General features: G+C 35.8%; 1 protein-coding gene across 2 annotated transcripts in view; it reads right to left on the minus strand.

The window, feature by feature from the left end:
- Positions 1–568: 568 nt before the first annotated feature.
- TSNAX (translin associated factor X) overlaps positions 569–21,051 on the minus strand; it is a 50,245-nt gene continuing 29,762 nt past the window's right edge. For both annotated transcript variants that reach the window (XM_017659641.2, XM_073241290.1), the window contains 2 exons: positions 7,193–7,320; positions 569–2,424 (listed from right to left, as the gene is read on the minus strand). In XM_017659641.2, coding sequence (XP_017515130.1) covers positions 2,047–2,424; positions 7,193–7,320 — 506 coding nt within the window. In that variant the 3' untranslated portion in view covers positions 569–2,046. The remainder of the gene's footprint in view (positions 2,425–7,192; positions 7,321–21,051) is intronic.

A 21,051-nucleotide genomic window follows, 5' to 3' on the forward strand; every position in this document is an offset into this window, starting at 1 on the left:
AGGTATTACTTATGAAGGGAATAGCCCAATTTTATTTCAGAATCCTGTCAGCAACTTGTCATGTGACTTAGAACCAGTTTCTTTCTATAATAAAGATGAAAAACATTACCACACCATTTAATATTGAGAGACATTCAGGATATATTTAGAGATCCTCTACCATCCTAACATCTACTGTATTAATATAATATGCAGTGTGGACATGTATCAACAGCAATGGCACCAATCCACCTCTATACTGTTGACTGCCTACCCGAAGGCCATATTCCTTTTTCTCCTATGATGGCAATGTCCTCAGTTTATTGTGCTGGCCGTTCTCCTCTCAGATAAAGGGCACCTTGGTCTATCAGGTGATCTCATCGCCTTCCCACTAACTGGTTTAGAGTGATGGGAACGTTATCCAAGTCGGGCCCGTGAGGCATAAAGAGATGTCTTTCCTGAAACTCTCCCTACCTTTACACTTATTTTAAAAAATACTACATCTTAAGCTATACTTTCCTATTTAGGCCCAAAACTCTACAACTATGTGTTTAAGTACTTCTCATTATGACCAAAAAATAAGCTTAACTTTTGTGTTTTAATATTTTATTCAAAGACTTCAGTTTCAAACATTCATAAGACATTTCTCAATCCATTATTATTTTGCTTTTAACATTATAAATTTAACTTCAAGTGGTAGAAGGAAAAAAATATGTAATGAAACTCTATTTTAGCAGTACATCTTTGAATAGGGAAACCAAAAAAACTCATTTCCACCAAAGCGAACCAACCTAATTTACTAGGCATGTCTATGTTTTGTTTTCCTTTGGGTAGTATTTTTTGGAAAATTACACTTTCAAAAAATCAGGCCTTTCAAACAGAGTAGCTAATCTTTCAAAAAATAAAATCCAGTTATCTAGATTCTCAAAATTCACAAAACCAAATGGAAACATCTTGGTTGTTTGCCAATAGTGTCATACTCAATTTTTCACATCACAGGGAATAACCTATTAACTAATTAAGCAGTAAATTCCAATTCTAAATATTACTAGAGACTACCACTGTTATTCCCAACTGTGCAGACAATTGTCTTATTGCTGAATTGTACATGATAAATTTTCTTTGGCAACTTTTTATACTATCATGTAATACAACTGGACAACATTAAAGGTTTGAACTTAGTATTTCAAAATTTCAAAACTTCATTGTAATTATTTTAATGTAATTTCTTAGAAGTGCTAGAATAGGAAAGCCTCCAAACATGCCTAAGGTAATAAAATGATAACCAAAAAAATTGCTGAATAATCACTACTAAAAGCTTTCAGCTGTATGTACAAATAGGTAATTCAATTCAAACACCAGTGAAAATACTACATATGTTAGCTCCAAATCTTGACTGGACTTTCTGTGATAAAGGATAAAAACTGAACATAGAAAACAGCATCTGGGTATCTGTCGATTTTTCTGGAAAGCTGTTTTATATGCATTCAAAATGGCCTGGAATTAGCTAGAATATATATAATATGAATTCTCACTACAATACCTCATAAAATTAAAGTATATTGATAATAATTTTTAATTCTTGTTCTATGGAATAAGCCTGCTTTAGAGGCTTGACACGGTATTGCCAAGAAATTTAAACAGGAAGCTCAAGTCCAGATGTATAACTAAGAAATCTTTTTCATATGTAACAAAATTACCAACTTAAATTATAAATGGATTCCACCAAATATGACCACTCCAAAATTCACACAATGTAAATTAAAATAGGTATGTCAGAAAGTGCACTCTGAAGCATATTCACATTAATGAAAGACAAATGATGAAGTTTGGCCAGCAAAAATTAAAATAGGCATATATGCAAACATTTGTATGCAAACCTTCATGAGCAAGATATAAGGATTCTTTCTGTTAATTTTATATACAGCTTGTACACAATTTAAAACAAGTACAACTAAAAACATTTCTACATAAAAGCCACAATAAAGTCAAATGAAATACTAAATAACAGTCTTACAAACTGGTCTCTCTTAGGAGTTCTCAAGAGAGTAACTGAGTAATATTATTCTAAGAAATGCCCTCTTCTTGATCAATCATTTCTGTTTTAACTGAAAAGACATCTGCCAGCATATGTTTTGGAATTTCTGAACCTCTGACTTTCAAAGCATAACAAGCATTCTCCACTTTGGCTAGACTTTGTTTCAAGGTATACAGCTTCTTAGAAACCTCGTAAGGTCCAGTATTGCCAATGAATGAAAACCCATCATAAACCTGACGTAGAAACTGGCTCACTTCAAAGGGGGTGTCAATGTCCCCATTCCCCACACTGTTAATACACATCCGCATCAACTCTCCAGTTAAATCAGCCACTCCCAGGAGGTAATCAACAGGTGTGATTTTCAGTCTCCAAGTACCAAACTGCTTATCCTGTGCATCAGAGGAGGGCTGGTAAAAAAACAACAACACACATACACACAAAGAAAATACATTATGAAAAAGAGTGAATATGCAAGTATCAATCACATTTATTATAAGGTACAAAATAGCAGATCAGTCATACTAATCTTCTCTAAATAAAATAATCTATTTTGTTTAATGACCATTTGGAATGTTACAAGAGGAATTCATGCCCCAGACAGAGAGTTGAATTAAATGACTTCAAGATAATTTTGAAATCTAATACAGTATCATTACAAAACCAACTACTTCCATTTGACACACAAAATAAAATTAAAACATTCTTAAACAAGGCCTAATGAGTTTACTGCATGACAATCACTCACTTATTTAAATGACAAATAAAAAGTCCTCCAGGTTTGGGATCCATTCATTTTTTTCCTAAATCACTTAGTCCCTTTCTGGCCTCTCTTCCATCACTACTCAGTCATCACTGCTGACCATCATGATTTATTATTATTACTACACCTTCCTTGGTTCCTTTAAACTCCTATTTTACTACTGCACCTGCCAGCAAAAATACAACCCTGAGTCAATATTAAAATCTACTCTTACTAGCATTTTATTCAAGTAGCTAAGTACCATTGAGCTAAAAAACAGTAATAATCACAACTACATAGTTTGAACCACTACAAATTACCAATCAACCTTTTGATGCTGGGGTTCTTGTTCACAAAGCTGAAGAATGAGCTTCACACTCAAGGTAGGAGAGCAAGGTACAGGCTTTTATTTAGAGATAAAGTGAAAGGACAGAGCTTCTGGCTCGCTAGGAAGGGACAAGAGAGTCCGTGGTGGTGCGTTGTCTAGGGGTTTTACAGGCAGTTGAGGATATTTGGGAACGTGAAAAAGAGAGTTTAGGGGTGTGGACTTGTTAAGTGGTCTCTGAATATTAAAAATTAACTTAAGATAAGGAATTTCTTGCCTTGATTTCTCTCTGGGATACCGGCATCTTGGTCTGGGAGCATATCAAAAGGCTGCCTGCCCAGCCCTCAAGGTGGGCTGAGGTATTGTCTATTTGCTGAAGAATCTTGCCTCTTAAACCTCTTGGGTGTTAAAATGCAATCTTTTAAGATGGAATTCTTTTTGCTTTTTACTATGTCATTTACAAGTTGGGTCTGCATGCTAAGTTAGTTGCTCAGTTTGCAAAATCACCTCGTCAGATCTGAAGGAGGAAAGACAGCACAGAGGCTTGGCCTTTTAGTATGCTAAAGTGCATCTTACACATGGTTTCAAATGATTAGCATAATAAAACATGCTACTCTTCTTTATCTGGGGAACATTAACTGATCTCACTGAAGAATGATTTTAGAGCTTAATGTTTAACATAGAGTTTTAGTAGCGGGGGGGGGGGGTGGTTTCCTTGCATGTAGTTACATTGCTCTGACTGCAAATATCTCACTCTGCCCCCTCCACAGGCCCTCACCGTACTCTGACTACATCAACAGTCTCTGTCTCACCTTTACTTATTCTTTGATGGTTCTCTCTCCAGTTTTTTCAAACACTATTCTAAACCCTCACCACTCTCCTCAGCCCCCCTATTCAATCCCAAGCCTCTTCACTCTCAGTAGACAATCCTGCCTTTTACTGGCCTGGTCATTTGCCAGTTCACCTGGCACAAGCCCTCTCAATTACCTTACCCCTAAAAAACAAACAAAACAAAACTTATTTATGTCCACATCCATCTTTACCTTCTATCCTCCAGTCTCAGATGATGAGTTGTCCCTCCTCTTGTTTGAGGTTAACTCTTCCAAATGACCTTGACCCATCTCCTCCCACCTCTTCCAGGACCTTGCTTCATAAGGTTGTATGCCCTTGGGCAAGTTATTTCATCTCTCTAAACCTCAGTTTCCTCATCTGTAAAATGGGATAACAGTACCTACCTCAGAGGTTTATTTTAAGGATGAGATAACATTTACCAAGTTCTTGGCTTAATGCCCACCACAAAGTAAATACTCAATAAATGTTAGCTGCTATCACCATTACCATCACCAGATTAACCTCCTCTCCACATCAATTTCTCTCTGTTGGATTCTTTCTAGAACAGGCAATACCTAAATTGTTATTAAAAGTCTGTGTAAGACTCAAGTAGAGTGACGTTGCAATTATATTAGAGGACACTTCAGGGAGAAGGAACTGCAAAGGTATGCAGGTGCAACTGTGTTGTGCAGTTGAGCTAGTAGGGTATTACTTTTGAGTAATGTCTAAAGTAAGAAGTAGAATGAGTCTAGAAAGATAGGAGCAGAAAGTCCCATTACGGAATTTGAACTTTACCTATAGGTAATAGAGACTCACTGAGAATTCAGCAAAGAAATGAAAGAGTCAAATTTATGTTTTATTAAGATCACTCAATAATGCTGGACTCTTTATAGAGACCATTTGGTCTAATCCTCTCAATGAAGAGTATAATAAATGAGGTCTAAGGAACTTCAAATTATAAAATAATTAAGTCACAGGGATGGAAGTACTACATAGGGAATATAACTCATAATATTGTAATATCTTTGTATGGTGACAGATGGTAGTTATACTTATCATAGTAAACATTTAATAATGTATATAATTGATGAATCACTTATTCATCTGAAACCAATATAATATTGTGTATAAACTATACTTCAACAAAAAAGATTAAAAAAAGGAAAGAAATTAGGCCCAAGAAAACACCACAGATGTAACAGCTAGCTAAACTGGCAGAATTGGGTTAAGTACCAAAAGCCAACTTCCCTATTATTCTGATGCCTTGGAAATTAGATCATGAAATAAAAGTACCAGCTATGTTTTGTTTCTATGAATTATCAGAGAATTGGCATCTTTTTAGAAAGGATGGGTGGGCAGGAGGGCTGTACTGTATATGTCATTTGCAAAAATACCTCTGGACTAAGAAAATATTGATATTGCTTCTATCATTAGACAGAAGGAGTTCCCTGGTTTTAACTAAGAAGTTGATTTTGTAGAAACAAGCATGTTGAGAAAATTAACAAATTTTTAACTAATAAACTGTCATATAAATTCTGATATACTAAAAGTGTATATTAGAAACTAGGGAAAAGAAAATTACTTAAAAATGCAGTTTTTCCAAGATGGATCTGAAGTATTTGGGAGGGAACTACCATGACATCTGTAATTTACTTTATAGTAGTTTAACAAACAATATTTAGATGAAACAAATACGGCAAATGTTAACAATTAGTGAATCCAGGCAGTGGGTATATGGATGTCTGTGTCCATGTGCTATTTTTTCTACTGTTTTGCATGTTTTAAATTTTTGATAATAAGAACTTAAAAATAATAAGTGGTTTTGATAATATTCTCAATTAGCAAGTAAGAGCAAAATTTTTCCCCTATTAATTCCCACAATTTTCAGCACCAAGAATCTTTACCACTAAAAGGAAAAATTATGAATGTGATCTTAACAATTTGAAAAGTGTATGAGTATTATGACAACATAATCTTAGAATAATTTACTGCCTAAATCTTGACAGCAGTGCATTCCTTTTTTGCCCTGATATCTCCATTGTGAATCAGAGAGAACATGACAGGAAGGTGCAGGAACTTCCCTAACATATTTAAGAAGCAGGGTCAAATGGACTTATCTTACTCTTTCTGTAATTAAATCTTTACAAAATGAATTAAAAATATGAAGGAATTTTACTTCTCAAAATGAATTTCCTCCTTAATAAGCTTTATATAATTTTAAAAACTGAGAAAACACATGGCTTCCTTAAAGTAAGTTATATTTAATTTGTCATGCCAAATTAAGTCTCACTTTTCCCTATTAGCATTTTAGCTAATATTAAGGAAACTTTATTTCTACAGCTTCTTCCACCTTCTGCTTAACTTTCCTGACTCTTTGAGTGATGTTTAAAAAAATAGTGAAATAAAAAAAATGATGAAGAATTTAAAAAAGGAAAAAACCTGCTTAACTATACTGACATCTCAGGAGGTACCTAACATTCAAGGTCTTCAGCCTCATTACCTGGACATTTTATCTTGAAACCCAGGGGAAAAAAATAGTATTATTTGAAAGTCAAACTGCAAAAGTCTCTCTTTTCTTAATTTTGAAGAGCTACATAATTTTCAGATATAAGCATTATGAAATGAGTGACTAAAAGCTCTCATCATACAATAACTTTCTATTAACTTGTATAATGATAACTACTGACTACTTATGCTATGTGCTATTTATTTACACTGACTAATTGAAAACCTTTAAATCAAATCCTTTAAAACACCCCTTTGAGGTAGATATCTGGCACAGGGGTCTCTACAGCACATTTTGAGAAACTGGCAGAGTGGACAAGGGCACTAGTTTCAAATCTTAGCACTGAAAAGCTTCTTAGCTATGTGACTTTTAGTAAGTTACTAAACTCTCTAAAAGCCTGTTTTTCTTTCTATGTAAAATGAGGGTGGTAATTCTTATAAGGTTAATAAGAGAACTTTAAAAGAGACAGTATTTATAAAGGGCACATCATAAGTACACAGTGAAATAAAAACTGGACCTATAGTAATCACTCAGTAGCTTTGAGTAAAGAGTATTATTTTCCTCCAACATACCCACAGTTGTTCTTGTTCTATCCAATAAATACATAAAAAGGCCATTTCACTAGGTGGAAGTGTATGAAACCACACTTTATAAGAACACCACCACCTCAATATTCTTAGCATTATAAGCCAGTAAATCTCCTACAATCATTATACCGTTACACAGATTATGTGATTTATTAATATGATTATGTATATGATTTTAAATTCTTACGGTCTGATTTTCTTTCCCACTGTCTTCTGTTGTAAATATCAACTGTTTATTAATTTCATCCATACTGATAAGTGCTCGTGTTTTAATGAAGTATTGAAAAGACACAGCCTCCACATATTCCTGCAGTCCTGAAAAAAACCAACCAAGAAAGTTACTATGGAAAACCTCTAAATAAATAAGAATGTTATAATAAAGGACTTCAAATTGATCATCACCTAGTTCAACAAAAGCTTAATGATGCCTACTATAATGCTAGCAGTAGATTCAATCCTTAAGACCTACAAAGAATCCCCTGTGGATAGATAGTGGGGACTAGCACTGAAAAGAGTAATTATTTCTGTGACTCAGCTCAAATGTAAATGTATTCAATTTCTTCTTTCTACTTCATGAGTTGTTAGTCTTAAAAATCTACTCTCTTTCCTATAGAGAAATGTCAAATATTTTTAGAAAACATTTTAAGAATTTAAGAAAGAGCTACTAGTTATGATATATTTTAATAGAAACTATACAGATTACTTTTTGCTTCTTAAGCAGCAAAACAGACAATGATTCAATTAAATGAAACATTACAGATCATTTAGATCTTTTAAAAAATTTTAATAGGTAAAAACCACTTTAAATAATTCAGATTAAAGTGTCAAAATATATAATTTTTTCCTCATACTTCTATTTGGATATAGAAAGAATAGACAACTACTTTTTGCTTTAGTAGTTTAAGTTAAAAACAAACAAACAAACAAACAGGTAATGAGCAATGCAATTTTGTACTAAATGTAAAGTCTACAAAATTCAGTGAATTAAAAATAATTTTTAATTTTAAAATACATCTAAATTTTTAGTTTATAAAAAATTAATTTATTGAATTTGAAAGTATTGATTTAAAAATAAATTATAAACAAAAAGGTCAAAAATAGTACTATACTTTTTCAAATGTTCTGAAACAAATTTCACAGCCATGATTTTCAGTATTATTTTATTATGCCATAATCTGTAAGGTGATACAGGGAAAAAGTATTTCTTAAAATGATTATCATTATCATCTTGAAGACTTTATTGTAAAAAATAAGAAGAGGTGAATAATTCTGACTGTGGAAAGAAAACTCACTACCTACTAGAATCATTGGTATTTAACTTGTCTCTCTAAACACTTATTACTGAGTCCTGCTACTCACAAAAGACACTAATTATCAGGTTTGGCAGTGTTAAGGAGATTGGTCATATCACCACATCAAATGCCACACAAAGGTCAAAGACACAACAGGAAATGGATGACCTGGTTTTGATAGTGACAGAAGAAATAACTAAATAAAAATATCCTAATTTTGAGCTGCAAGTGGTGTTAAAGTAAGGTCAAAGAACAGGTGTCTTCAGCTGCCAGAACAGGACATGACAGAATAGGACACTGTTGAAGAAACCATAACATGCTGAGTGAAACAATGGAGTTGAATTTAGTAAGGCAGATAACATGTTTTACATTTGCAATCAAAAATATTTTTGTAAAATTTTAGTTTAATATTTTTTAAATAGGTAACCACTCAGTTCCTTTCCCTAAAAACAATCTATATTTCCATTTCCTTCCAGAAATGATTCATACATACAAAAGCAAACAGCAAACATTAAGGACCACTCATCACATCTCCAAATACATTCTAATATGGTTAGCTCTTATAAATGAACTAAACAAGAAGACATATACAAAAAGATTTACAAGGATGTCCATTACAATCATTCCAACAAAAAAAAAATGGAAAAAACTTAAAAAATGAAAAATCGATATGCCACTTGTCAACTCATTGTCTCTCAGAAATAAAACATTTCTCCTTTGACAACTGGCATAATGTTAAATTTTGTTAGAAGAGGGGTGCTGGAAGTACCTAGAGGGCATTATGCTAAGTGAAGTAAGTCAGACAGAAAAAAGACATATATCCTATGATTTCACTTATATGTGGAATCTAAAAACATAAAACAAGCAAACAAAAACAGATTCATAAACAGAGATTCAGAGAAAAAACTGGTGGTTGTGAGAGGGGTTGGATGTAAAAGGATGGGCAAAATAGGTGAAGGCGATAAAGAGGTACAAACTTTCAGTTATTAAGTAAGTTAAGTCATGGGGATGAAAGTACAGCATGGGGAATGTGGTCAATAATATTTTAAGAACTCTGTATGGCATCAGATGGCAACTACTCTTACTGTGGTGAGCAATTTGCAATGTATTTAACTGTCAAATCACTATGTTGTACTTCTGAAACTAACATAAACACTACATGTCAACTATACTTCAATTAAAAAAATAGAATAGGAAAAACCTCTCTTCCTGTTGTGCCTCTCCTAGCAGCCTTCTAAGTGGAGGCAACCAGCAGCTCAAAGTAGCTAACAGCACTTGGGGGCAGCTGCCCTTTATACTTCTAAAAGCACTCTCCCAGTGAGCCACCTGCTGGGCAAGGAGTTTCATGGCATGGCACTTCCCCATGGACAGCTTCCCAGAGAACTGCATCGTTCAGCACCTCAGCAAACTTCTCTGCCCTGGGTGGGTATGAATTCAGGGGGTGAGAGAGGACCATGCATTTAGGGGGGTGAGAGAGGGTGGGCGTGAGGAATAAACTCTTACAAACATGTTCCTTTCTTAGGTGTTCTGCCTCAGCCCTTGGGTAGTGGCTGCTTCCTCTGATACTCCTGTACCTTTCAGAGTTCACTTTACTGTCTATCAGATAATCCCCTACACACTTAATTCTTTATATTAAACTTCCTCTGTTCAAATTACCATGCAATTTGTTTCCTGTTTAGACCTTGATGAATATGGAATTAGGAAAATAATGGTATTATTCCTCCTTCATCTCTATTACCATAGCGGAGATGTTCCATCTTTTGATCTGTCACTGTTAGGCTTACTTAAGATTAAGATGCAATCCCAAAAGGAAGCTGAACAGAAGCTACCATTCATGTATATTGGATGCTACACCTCATGTTCTCTACGGATGCTATAAATATTTAAACACACAAAGAACTCTTCCATCCACGGCCCTGTCTTTCTTCCCAGCTCTTCACCAACTCTCCTCCCCTTCAGAGTTAAGTTTCTTGAAGAAGCTGGTTACATTTTCTCAATAACTCACTTCACACTTCTCAGCCATCTATATACCAAAATAGCTCTAAGATGATCATATTTTGTAAGTCTAAGAGATATTTTTTCAGTCTTAATTTTAGCAGAATTCAGCATTTTACCATTTTTTCCCCTTCTTTAAGTAAGTTTCCCTTTGATTCCTTTGATAGCATCATCTCCTGGTTTCCCTTTGCTGCCTCTCTGGTCACATCTTCTTAGTCTCGGCCTCTATTAGTCCTAGGCTCTCTCAAATTCATTGATACGTGGCTTCAAAGAACTCTGCTCTCCCTTAACTTTGCACCTTGGGCTTAGAGTCACACACATCCAAACACATACTCAATATTCCCAGAGGGACCTCAAAATCAACATGCACAACAATGAATGCACACTCTTCCATTCAAACCTGGTCATCTTTGTTTTGCCAATTTTAAGAGCCTCTTGGCCTTCCCCCTATCCACTTTTAACCTCTTCTCTTCCATTCTCACACCACAAACTGTTTGTCTATTTAACACAGAACTATGACCACATCACTCCTCTGTTTAAAGGTCAAACAGCTTCTCATAGCTCTTACAATACAGAGCAAAATCATCATCATGGCTTATAAGACCTGCTTAATTTCACCTGACCTGCAATCAGCTTCATTCATGCTACCATCAGGTGCTTACATACAAAGGGTTACATTTCAAAAACAGGTACATGAATCCATTATTTGTATGTCAGAATTGTTCTTAAAATCCTTTAAATCAGAAGATAACACTAGAGAGTGGATTAAAAATGGTGGCTTGAGAGGTGAGACAGAGGCTTCCTCCTAAAACTGCACATGATATGAAAATATAATTAATACAACTAATCCTGAAAGAGCAACGGGAAAGAGGGCTGTGCCAAACTGCATACACCTGGAGAAAAGAATAAACCTCATGGAACAGGGTAATGTACCAAAGCCGTGGCCTGGTGAGACCCAAGCCCTTCCCCCACCCCAGCTCACTGACAGCAGGAAGATAAATGGAGTGGGGTGTGGTTGGAGGCATGGGACTGCTGAATATCTAATTCTGGAGATCTCTGGGGGCACAAACCTATGTTTCATGGTGATTTCATAGTACTATTGTGATTACGGGGTTGGAAAGCTAAGACAGGCAGAACACCTGGAGAGACTGAGATTCCAGCCACTGGTGGAAGGCAGGGATCCATATCCAGCAGTGGTGGAAGCAGGCATAGCACCCGGGAAGCAGGAAACAGCTCTTTTCTCCCCTCAGGCACCAATACCGCTCCCCTGCAACACCCGACATTGCTTCAGGAGCTGAGCAGCTCCAGAGAATGGAGCTTCTGGGCACTAGAAGGCACCATATACAAATATGAAACGCCAAAGAAACCTGGTTCAGAGTAAAATTATGAATACAACACCTGAGAAAAATTCAAATGAAATCGACCTCATGAATATTCCTGAAAGGGAGTTCAAAATAAAAATCATGAACATGCTCATGGAGGTACAGAAAAATATTCAAGAACTCAAGAACGAATTTCCGGTGGGAGATCCAATTGTTGAAGAGCACAATGGATGGTATTTAAGAGCAGATTAGATATGGTGGAGGAGATGATAAATGAAAACAGAAATTAGTGAAGAGGAAAACGAAGCTGAGGCACAGAGAGAAAAAAGGATCTCTGAGAATGAAAGAGGATTGAGAGAACTGTGTGAGCAATCCAAATGGAACAATATTCACATTATAGGGATACCAGAAAAAGAAGAGAGAGAAAGTCTTTGAGGAGTTAATTGCTGAAAACTTCCCCAATCTGAGGAAGGAGATAGTCTGTCAGGCCATAGAGATGCACAGATCTCCCAACACAAGGGACCCAAGGAAGACAACATGAAGACATATAGCAAGGATAAGGACAGACTATTAAAAGCAGCAGAGAGAGAAATGAGATCACATACAAAGAAAAGCCCATCAGGCTATCATCAAACTTCTCACAAAAACCTTACAGGCCAGAGAGAGTGGCATGATGTATTTAATGCAATGAAACAGAAGGGCCTCAGACCAAGAATACTTTATCTGGCAAGATTATCATTTAAATTTGAAGGAGGGATTAAACAATTTCCAGATAAGCAAAAGATGAGACAACTTACCTCCCACAATCTGTCTCTACAGTCTACTTTGGAGGGACTGCTATAGATGGCAGTGTTCTTAAAGTTTAACAGCTGGCACCAGAAAGAATAAAACCACACTAAAGAAAGTAGAAGTTAATTACTAAGCAAATGCAAAATTAAATTAACTATCCCCAAAGTCAATCAAGGGATAGACAAAGAGTACAGAATATGATACATAATATAGAAAGAACGGAGGAGCAATAAAAAGGAGGAGGAAAGAACCTTTAGATTGCTTTTGTAATAGCATACTGAATGAGTTGTTAGACTCTGAGATAGGAGGAAGTTAACATTGAATCTCTGGTAACCAAGAATCTAAAGCCTGCAATGGAAGTAAGTACATACCTATCGATAAACACCCTAAATGTAATTGGACTGAATGCGCCAATCAAACGACACAGAGTCATGGAATGAATAAAAAAAACCAGGACCATCTCTATATGCTATCTACAAGAGACTCACTTTAAACCCAAAGACATACACAGACTAACAGGGAAAAAAAAGCAGGAGTTGCAGTACTTGTATCAGACAAAACAGACTTCAAAGCAAAGAAAGTAACAAGAGACAAAGGACATTACATAATGATTAAGGGGTCAATCCAACAAGAAGATATAACTATTATAAATATCTATGCACCCAACACAGGAGCAACTACATATGTGAAACAAATACTAACAGAATTAAGAGAGGAAATAGAATGCAATGCATTCATTCCAGACTTCAACACTCCACTCACTCTGAAGGACAGATCAACCAGACAGAAAATAAGTAAGGATGCAGAGGACACATTAGAACAGATAGACCTAACAGACATCTACAGAACTCTACACCCAAAAGGAGCAGAATATATATTTTTCTCAAGTGCAAAATGGGAGATTTTCAAGAAGAGATCATATACTAGGCATCAAAAAGACTTTTGGTAAATTCAAAAAAAGACTGAAATTGTACCAACCAGTTTTCCGGACCACAGAGGTATGAAACTAGAAATCAATTACAGAAAGAAAATGAAAAATCTCACAAATACACAGAGGCTTCACAACATGCACCTAAATAACCAATGGATCAATGACCAAATAAAAACAGAGATCAAGCAATATATGGAGACAAATGACAACAATAATTCAACACTGCAAAATCTGTGGGACACAGTGAAGGCTGTGCTAAGACGAAAGTATACTGCAATACAGGCCTACCTCAGGAAAGAAGAACAATTCCATATGAATACTCTAAACTCACAATTAATGAAACTAGGAAAAGAAGAACAAATGAGGCCCAAAGTCAGTAGAAGGAGGAACATAATAAAGATTAATTACAGCATAAATAAATGAAATCAAGAAGAATAAGACAAGAGAAAGAATCAGTGAAAGCAAGACCTGGTTCTTTGAGAAAATAAACAAAATAGATAAACCCCTGGCCAGACTTAGCAAGAAAAAAAGAGTCTACACACATAAACAGAATCAGAAAAGGGAAAGGAAAAATCACTACAGACACCATAGAAATACAAAGAATTATTAGAGAATACTATGAAAAATTATATGCCAACAAGCTGGATAACCTAGAAGAAATGGACAACTTTCTAGAAAAATACAACCTTCCAAGACTGACCAAGAAAGAAACAGAAAATCCGAACAGACCGATTACCAGGAATGAAATTGAACTGGTAATCAAAAAACTACATAAGAACAAAATGCCTGGACCAGATGGCTTCACCGCTGAATTTTATCAAACATTTAGTGAAGACCTAATACCCATCCTCCTTAAAGTTTTCCAAAGAGTACAAGAAAAGTAAATACTTCTGAACTCATTCTATGAGGCCAGCATCACTCTAATACCAAAACCAGGCAAAGACCCCAGAAAAAAAAAACCAAACTACAGACCAATATCCCTGATGAACATACATGCAAAAATACTCAACAAAATATTAGCAAACCAAATTCAAAAATACATCAAGAAGATCATCCATCATGATCAAGTAGGATTTATTCTAGGGATGCAAGGATGATACAATATTAAAAAATCCATCAACATCTTCCACCACATCAACAAAAAGAAGGACAAAAACCACATGATCATCTCCATACATGATGAAAAAGCATTTAACAAAATTCAACATCTATTCATCACAAAAACTCTCAACAAAATGGGTACAGAGGGCAAGCACCTCAACATAATAAAGGCCATATATGACAAACCCACAGTCAGCATTATACTTAACAGCGAGAAGCTGAAAGCTTTCCTTTAAGATTGGGAACAAGACAAGGATACCCTCTCTCCCCACTTCTATTCAACATAGTACTGGAGGTCCTAGCCACATCAATCAGACAACACAAAGAAATAAAAGGCATCCAGATTCTCAACGAAGAAGTCAAACTGTCCCTGTTTGCAGATGACATGATATTGTACATAAAAAAGCCTAAAGAATCACAACAAAACTACTAGATCTAATATCTGAATTCAGCAAAGTTGCAGGATACAAAATTAATTCACAGAAATCTGTTGTATTCCTACACTAATGATGAACTAGCAGAAAGAGAAATCAGGAAAACAATTTCATTCACAATTGTATCAAAAAGAATAAAATACCTAGAAATAAATCTAGCCAAGTAAGTGAAAGACTTACACTCTGAAAAGTACAAGACACTCAGAGAGAAATTAAAGATACTAATAAATGGAAGCTCATGGATAGGAAGAATTAATATTGTCAAAATGGCCACCCTGCCTAAAGCAATCTATAGATTCAGTGCAATCCTATCAAAATACAAACAGCATTCTACAATGAAGTAGAGCAAATCATTCTAAAATTCGTATGGAACCACAAAAGACCTTGAATAGACAAAGCAATTCAGAGATGGAAGAATAAAGCTGGGGAGATTATGGTCCCAACTTCAAGCTCTACTACAAAGCCACAGTAATTAATACAATTTGGTACTGGCACAAGAACAGAACCATAGACCAATGGAACAGACTAGAGAGTCCTGATATAAACTGAAGCATATATGATTAGTCAATATATGATAAGGGAGCCATGGACATACAATGGGGAAATGACAGCCTCTTCAACAACTGGTGGTGGCAAAACTGAACAGCTACATGTAAGAGGATGAAACTCAATTATTGTTTAATCCTATACACAAAAGTAAACTCAAAATGGATCAAAGACCTGAATGTAAGTCATGAAACTAAAAAACTCTCAGAAAACAACATAGGCAAAAATCTCCTGAATATAAGCATGAGCAACTTCTTCCTGAACACATCTCCTCAAGCAAGGGAAACAAAATAAAAAATGAACACATGGGACTACATCAAACTAAAAAGCTTCTTGGCAGCAAAGGACACCATCAGGAGAACAAAAAGGCATCCTACAGGATGGGAGAATATATTCATAAATGACATATCCAACAAGGAGTCAACATCCAAAATATATAAAGAACTCACACGCCTCAACATCAAAAAAAGCAAATAACCCGATTAAAAAATGGGCGGAGGATATGAAGAGACAATTCTCCAAAGAAAAAATTCAGATTGCCAACAGACACATGAAAAGATGCTCCACATCACTAAGTATCAGAGAAATGCAAATTAAAACCAATGAGATATCACCTCACACCAGTAAGGATCGCCACCATCCCAAAGACAAACAACAACAAATGTTAGCGAGGTTGTGGAGAAAGGGAAACCCTCCTATACTGCTGGTGGGAATGTAAATTAGTTCAACCATTGTGGAAAGCTTCCTCAAAAAGCTCAAAATAGAAATACCATTTGACCCAGGAATTTCACTTCTAAGAATTTACCCTAAGAATGCAGCACCCAGTTTGAAAAAGACAGATGCACCCCTATGTTTATCACAGCACTATTTATAATAGCCAAGAAATGGAAAGAACCTAAGTGTCCATCAGTAAATGAATGGATAAAGAAGATGTGGTACATATACACAATGGAATATTATTCAGCCATAAGAAGAAAACAAATCCTACCATTTGCAACAACCTGGATGGAGCTACAGGGTATTATGCTCAGTGAAATAAGCCAGGTAGAGAAAGACAAGTAACAAATGATTTCATTCATATGTGGAATATAAGAACAAAGGAAAACCTGAAGAAACAAAACAGCAGCAGAATCACAGAACCCAAGAATGGACTAACAGTTACCAAAGGGAAAGGGACTGGGGAGGATGGGTGTGAAGGGAGGGAGAAGGGGGGGAATTAGAAAGGGGGCCTTTCGATTAACATGTATAATATGGGGGTGGGGCACAGGGAGGGCTGTGCAACACAGAGAAGACAAGTAGTGATTTTACAGCATCTTATTATGCTGATGGACACTAACTAATGAGGTATGTTGGGGGGGACTTGGTGAAGGGGTGACTCTAGTAAACATAATGTTCCTCATGTAATTGTAGATTAATGATACCAAAAAAAAAAACCACAATGAGATATCACCTCACACCATTAAGGATGGCCAGCACTGAAGGGAACCCTCCTACACTGCTGGTGGGTATGTAAGCTAGTTCAATCATTGTGGAAAGAAATATGGAGGTTTCTCAAAAAACTGAAAATAGAAATACCATTTGACCCGGGAATCCCACTCCTTAGAATCTACCCAAAGAATACTTCTCAGAATGAAAAAGACATATGCACCCCTATGTTTATTGCAACACTATTTACAATAGCAAAAGTATGAAAGCAACCTGATGGAAGTGTCCATCAGTAGATGAGTGTATAAAGAAGACGTGGTACATATACACAATGGAATACTATTCAGCCATAACAAAGACAGAAATCCTACCATTTGCAACAACATGAATGGAGCTGGAGCATATTATGCTCAGTGAAATAAGCCAGGCGGAGAAAGACAAGTGCCAAATGATTTCCCTCATTTGTGGAGTAGAACAACGAAGCAAAGGTGAAGGAACAAAATAGCAGCAGACTCAGAGACCAAGAAGGGACTAGTGGTTACAAAAGGGGAGGTGTGTGGGAGGGCAGGTTGGGAGAGAGGGAGATGGGTATTGAGGGGTATCATGTTTAGTACACATGGTGTGGGGGGGTCACACAGTGTAGCACAGAGAAGGCAAACAGTGAATCTGTGGCATCTAACTATACTGGTGGACAGTGACTGCATTGGGCTATGGGTGGGGACTTGATAATATGGGTAAATGTAGTAACCACATTGTTTTTTCATGTGAAACCTTCATAAGAGTGTTTATCAAAAATACCTTAATAAAAATTTTTTTAATCCTTTAAATCAACAGATGTACAAAATTTGTATGTACTCTGTAATATGAATTTTCCCTACAATTAGTAACTTCTATATTTCTAGGTATATCACTGTCCTCAAATTCTTACAGCTGGTTCACATTTCAGGGCCATGTTGAACAAAAAGAGCAGTGCTTTAAATGTTACAAACAAAAGTGGTAAGGTTCTTGTCCTATTCAGTGCACACAGATTTCCTGAGCCTTCAAGCTAAGGCTCAGTGGTATCAAGCATCATTATCTGTTTAATGCTATAAACCAGTGTAAGCTTGAAGATAAAGGATGATCACATTTATACACCAATAATTACAAGCTGATTTAATGGTCAAGGCAAGATTCCAATGTGCAGTTCAAGGTATACAAAATCAGTCAGAAGTGAGGTTATCACTTAAACTGAACCAGTCTATTCTCTATTCTATCATGGCAATACTGTACACTATGGTTAACTGCATGTGTCGATTTGGCTAGCTATGGTGCTCAATTATTCAGTCAAACACCAACTGAGATGAAACAAAATAGTTTTTAAATGTGATTAGCATTTATATCAATAGACTAAGTAGAACAGATTACCATCCATAATGGGTAGGGAGGATGGTGTCATCCAATCTGCTGAAGACCTTAAGACCAAAGAAGCAATTCTGCCCCAAACTGCAACAGAGAAACCCTGAGTGTCCAGCCTGCAGATTTCAGACTCAAGACTGCAACATCAACTCTTAAACCTGCCAGCCTACTCAATTTCATACTTGCTGGCCCCCATAATCATGAGACAATTTCTTAAAATCAATCAATCTCCCCAGCCCCTACCCACAAAATATTTCCTACTGGTTCTGTTTCTCTGGAGAATGCTGACTGTGTAATGGCATATCTGGTAAAGTAGAATGCTCAAGATGAATTCACATAACTTACATGTGTATATAATGCAAAACTTCTGTAATCTCTCTTTCACTTTCTGCATTCTACCTCTTTCAGTTCCTCACCTACCTGGGCCTTCTCTTGCTTCAAGGGGTTTTGTATGCTGCACCTTCAGCCTTCATTCCAGCTCTCTCCATCCTTCACCTGTTACTAATACTTCAGAGGTCCATCATACATCGCCTTTGGAATAAGGTGTCTGTGACACCACCCCATTCTAAGTCAACCCCTATTATATGTTCTCCTATGACCATGTGCACCTTTCCTTAACAGCACTAATCGAAGTTGTAATTAAACAATGTAAAATTCCTTATCTAATGTCTAGTGCTATCTTTTGCTAGAAGAGCCACATACACTACGTTATTGACTGCTATTTCCCTAGTGCCTAATATGCTGCCTCCCACACAACAGGCATGAAAACATGATTAAAAGAGATAGATCCGTTTTTGGAAGATTATTCAGTAATATAGAACTATGTTTCATAAGAACATTTAATAAAGAGGAAAATACCCATTAAAAAAAACATACTACAGTAGAGAAATAAATAAATAATTAGAATACAATATATACAACTATGATTGTAAGTGAAACGACAGTGAGAAACAGGGAAAACCTGCTACTGAAAACAACACTGAAAGGATTCTAACCACCTCAGCTCTCTTAACAAGGTGACATAAATCACTCTAGTGGGAACTATTTTGCTATATTGCACTATTTTGCTTACAGAGATTGGAGGGGAAAAATTATGTGTAAGAATTTGATCCTATTCAAGGGAAGACTGAAATTCCAAGACCTACTCCATGATACATAAGGATAGCATCCCAGAGTAGATGACCCTTTGTTTAACAGAATCCTTAAAGGGTTTTGGACATGCAGGGGTGGAAATGAAGCTAAATTCAGGGCAGGGACCAGAGAGTTGAAATACCCTACATAATAGAAGAGAAAATAATTTTAAGTTTCAAAAATCAGCAATGGGAGAGAGTGGAAGAATAAAAAAAGGAAATACAGTGAAAAAGTAAACTAGTATTTAAAAACTACTCTAAAATGACCTTTGAGAAAAATGCTAATTACCAGAGAATATATGGTAAAATTCCACTCCTTTGTTAATGAAAGAAAATATTTGGTTGAATCTATTAGTTGTAGAGTTATTCTATTCAGAAAGCATGGAAAGTGGTTTCAATGAATATGTTTTTTAAACGACTTACAGAGAATAAAATCAATTAAGTACATCAACTTCCAGGCCTGTGCCTCAATTGTAAAATAGAAGTACCAGACACTATGATCTCTATGGTACTTTGCATATCTGGAATAGTATGAACTATTCTCCTTACTGATATGCCAAAAATAAATCCACCTTAGTTAAAGTATATGGCAACCAAATTGGAACGCCTTTTACTTCTACAAAGTATGGCTGAATGACATTAAAAAAAAAAATTTGTAGTGCCGAATGATACAAAAATACCATTGCTAAAATGTCTTCTTATAAACAAATGCATAATTAAATAATACTAAATTCATCAATAAAATGTATCATTTTAAACATTTTAAGGTGCATAGTTCTGTGGCATTAAGTTCATTCACACTGTTGTGTAACCAACGCCCATCTCCAGAACTTTTGTCTTACAAAACTGAAACTCTATAACCAATAATAACTCCTCATTCCCCTTCTTCTCTAACCCCTAAAACCCAGCAATCTATCTTCCATCTCTTATGAATTTGAAGACTCTAGGTACCTCATGTAAATGGAATCATACAGTATTTGTCCTTCTGTGACTGGCTTATTTCACTTAGGATAATGTCCTCCAGGCTCATCATGTTCATTTTCCTTCCTTTTTAAAAGCTGAGTGATAACACCCTGTGTTTATCAATTCATCAATCAGAAGAGTGCTTCCACCTTTCAGGTTGCTGCTATAAACGTGGATATACAAATATCTGCTAGAGTCCCTTTTTTTCAATTCTTTTATTTACTCAGAAACCTCCAGTAAGACTTCTTAAAAAATGTAAATAAAATAGTAGTAGTAGCTTACTAAACTCTTGAGTGTCAATTATACATAAGATAATATATCTTACAATGTACACTCATCTTTTTAATGCTCATTTTAACCATGCATGGCTGTATTACTATTCTTTCTTTATGGAGGAGCAAACCGAGACTCGAAGAAGTTGTGAAATTAAGAAACTCACCCAGGACACATACTGAGTAGTGAAAAGACGTTTCTAAAATTCAAAAGCCCACGCCCTTCCCATTTCATCTGGGAATTCATTCAACTCCATACAAAACACTCGCTTTTTTCATTTTCTTCCTACTAAACCCCCAGTTGAACTTTTCTCTGCCCTTTGGTTAACCCTGTTTGCTAGTCTCTCACACCACATACTTTCATAATTCCATGCTATCCTGTGCCTATGCTGCCCTCTCTAAAATTCTTTTTCTACTGTAAAAAAAGGTAAAATGGTTTGATACACCCCAA

The sequence above is a fragment of the Manis javanica genome, chromosome 7 (assembly GCF_040802235.1).
Source record: "Manis javanica isolate MJ-LG chromosome 7, MJ_LKY, whole genome shotgun sequence".
Classification (NCBI taxonomy): domain Eukaryota; kingdom Metazoa; phylum Chordata; class Mammalia; order Pholidota; family Manidae; genus Manis; species Manis javanica.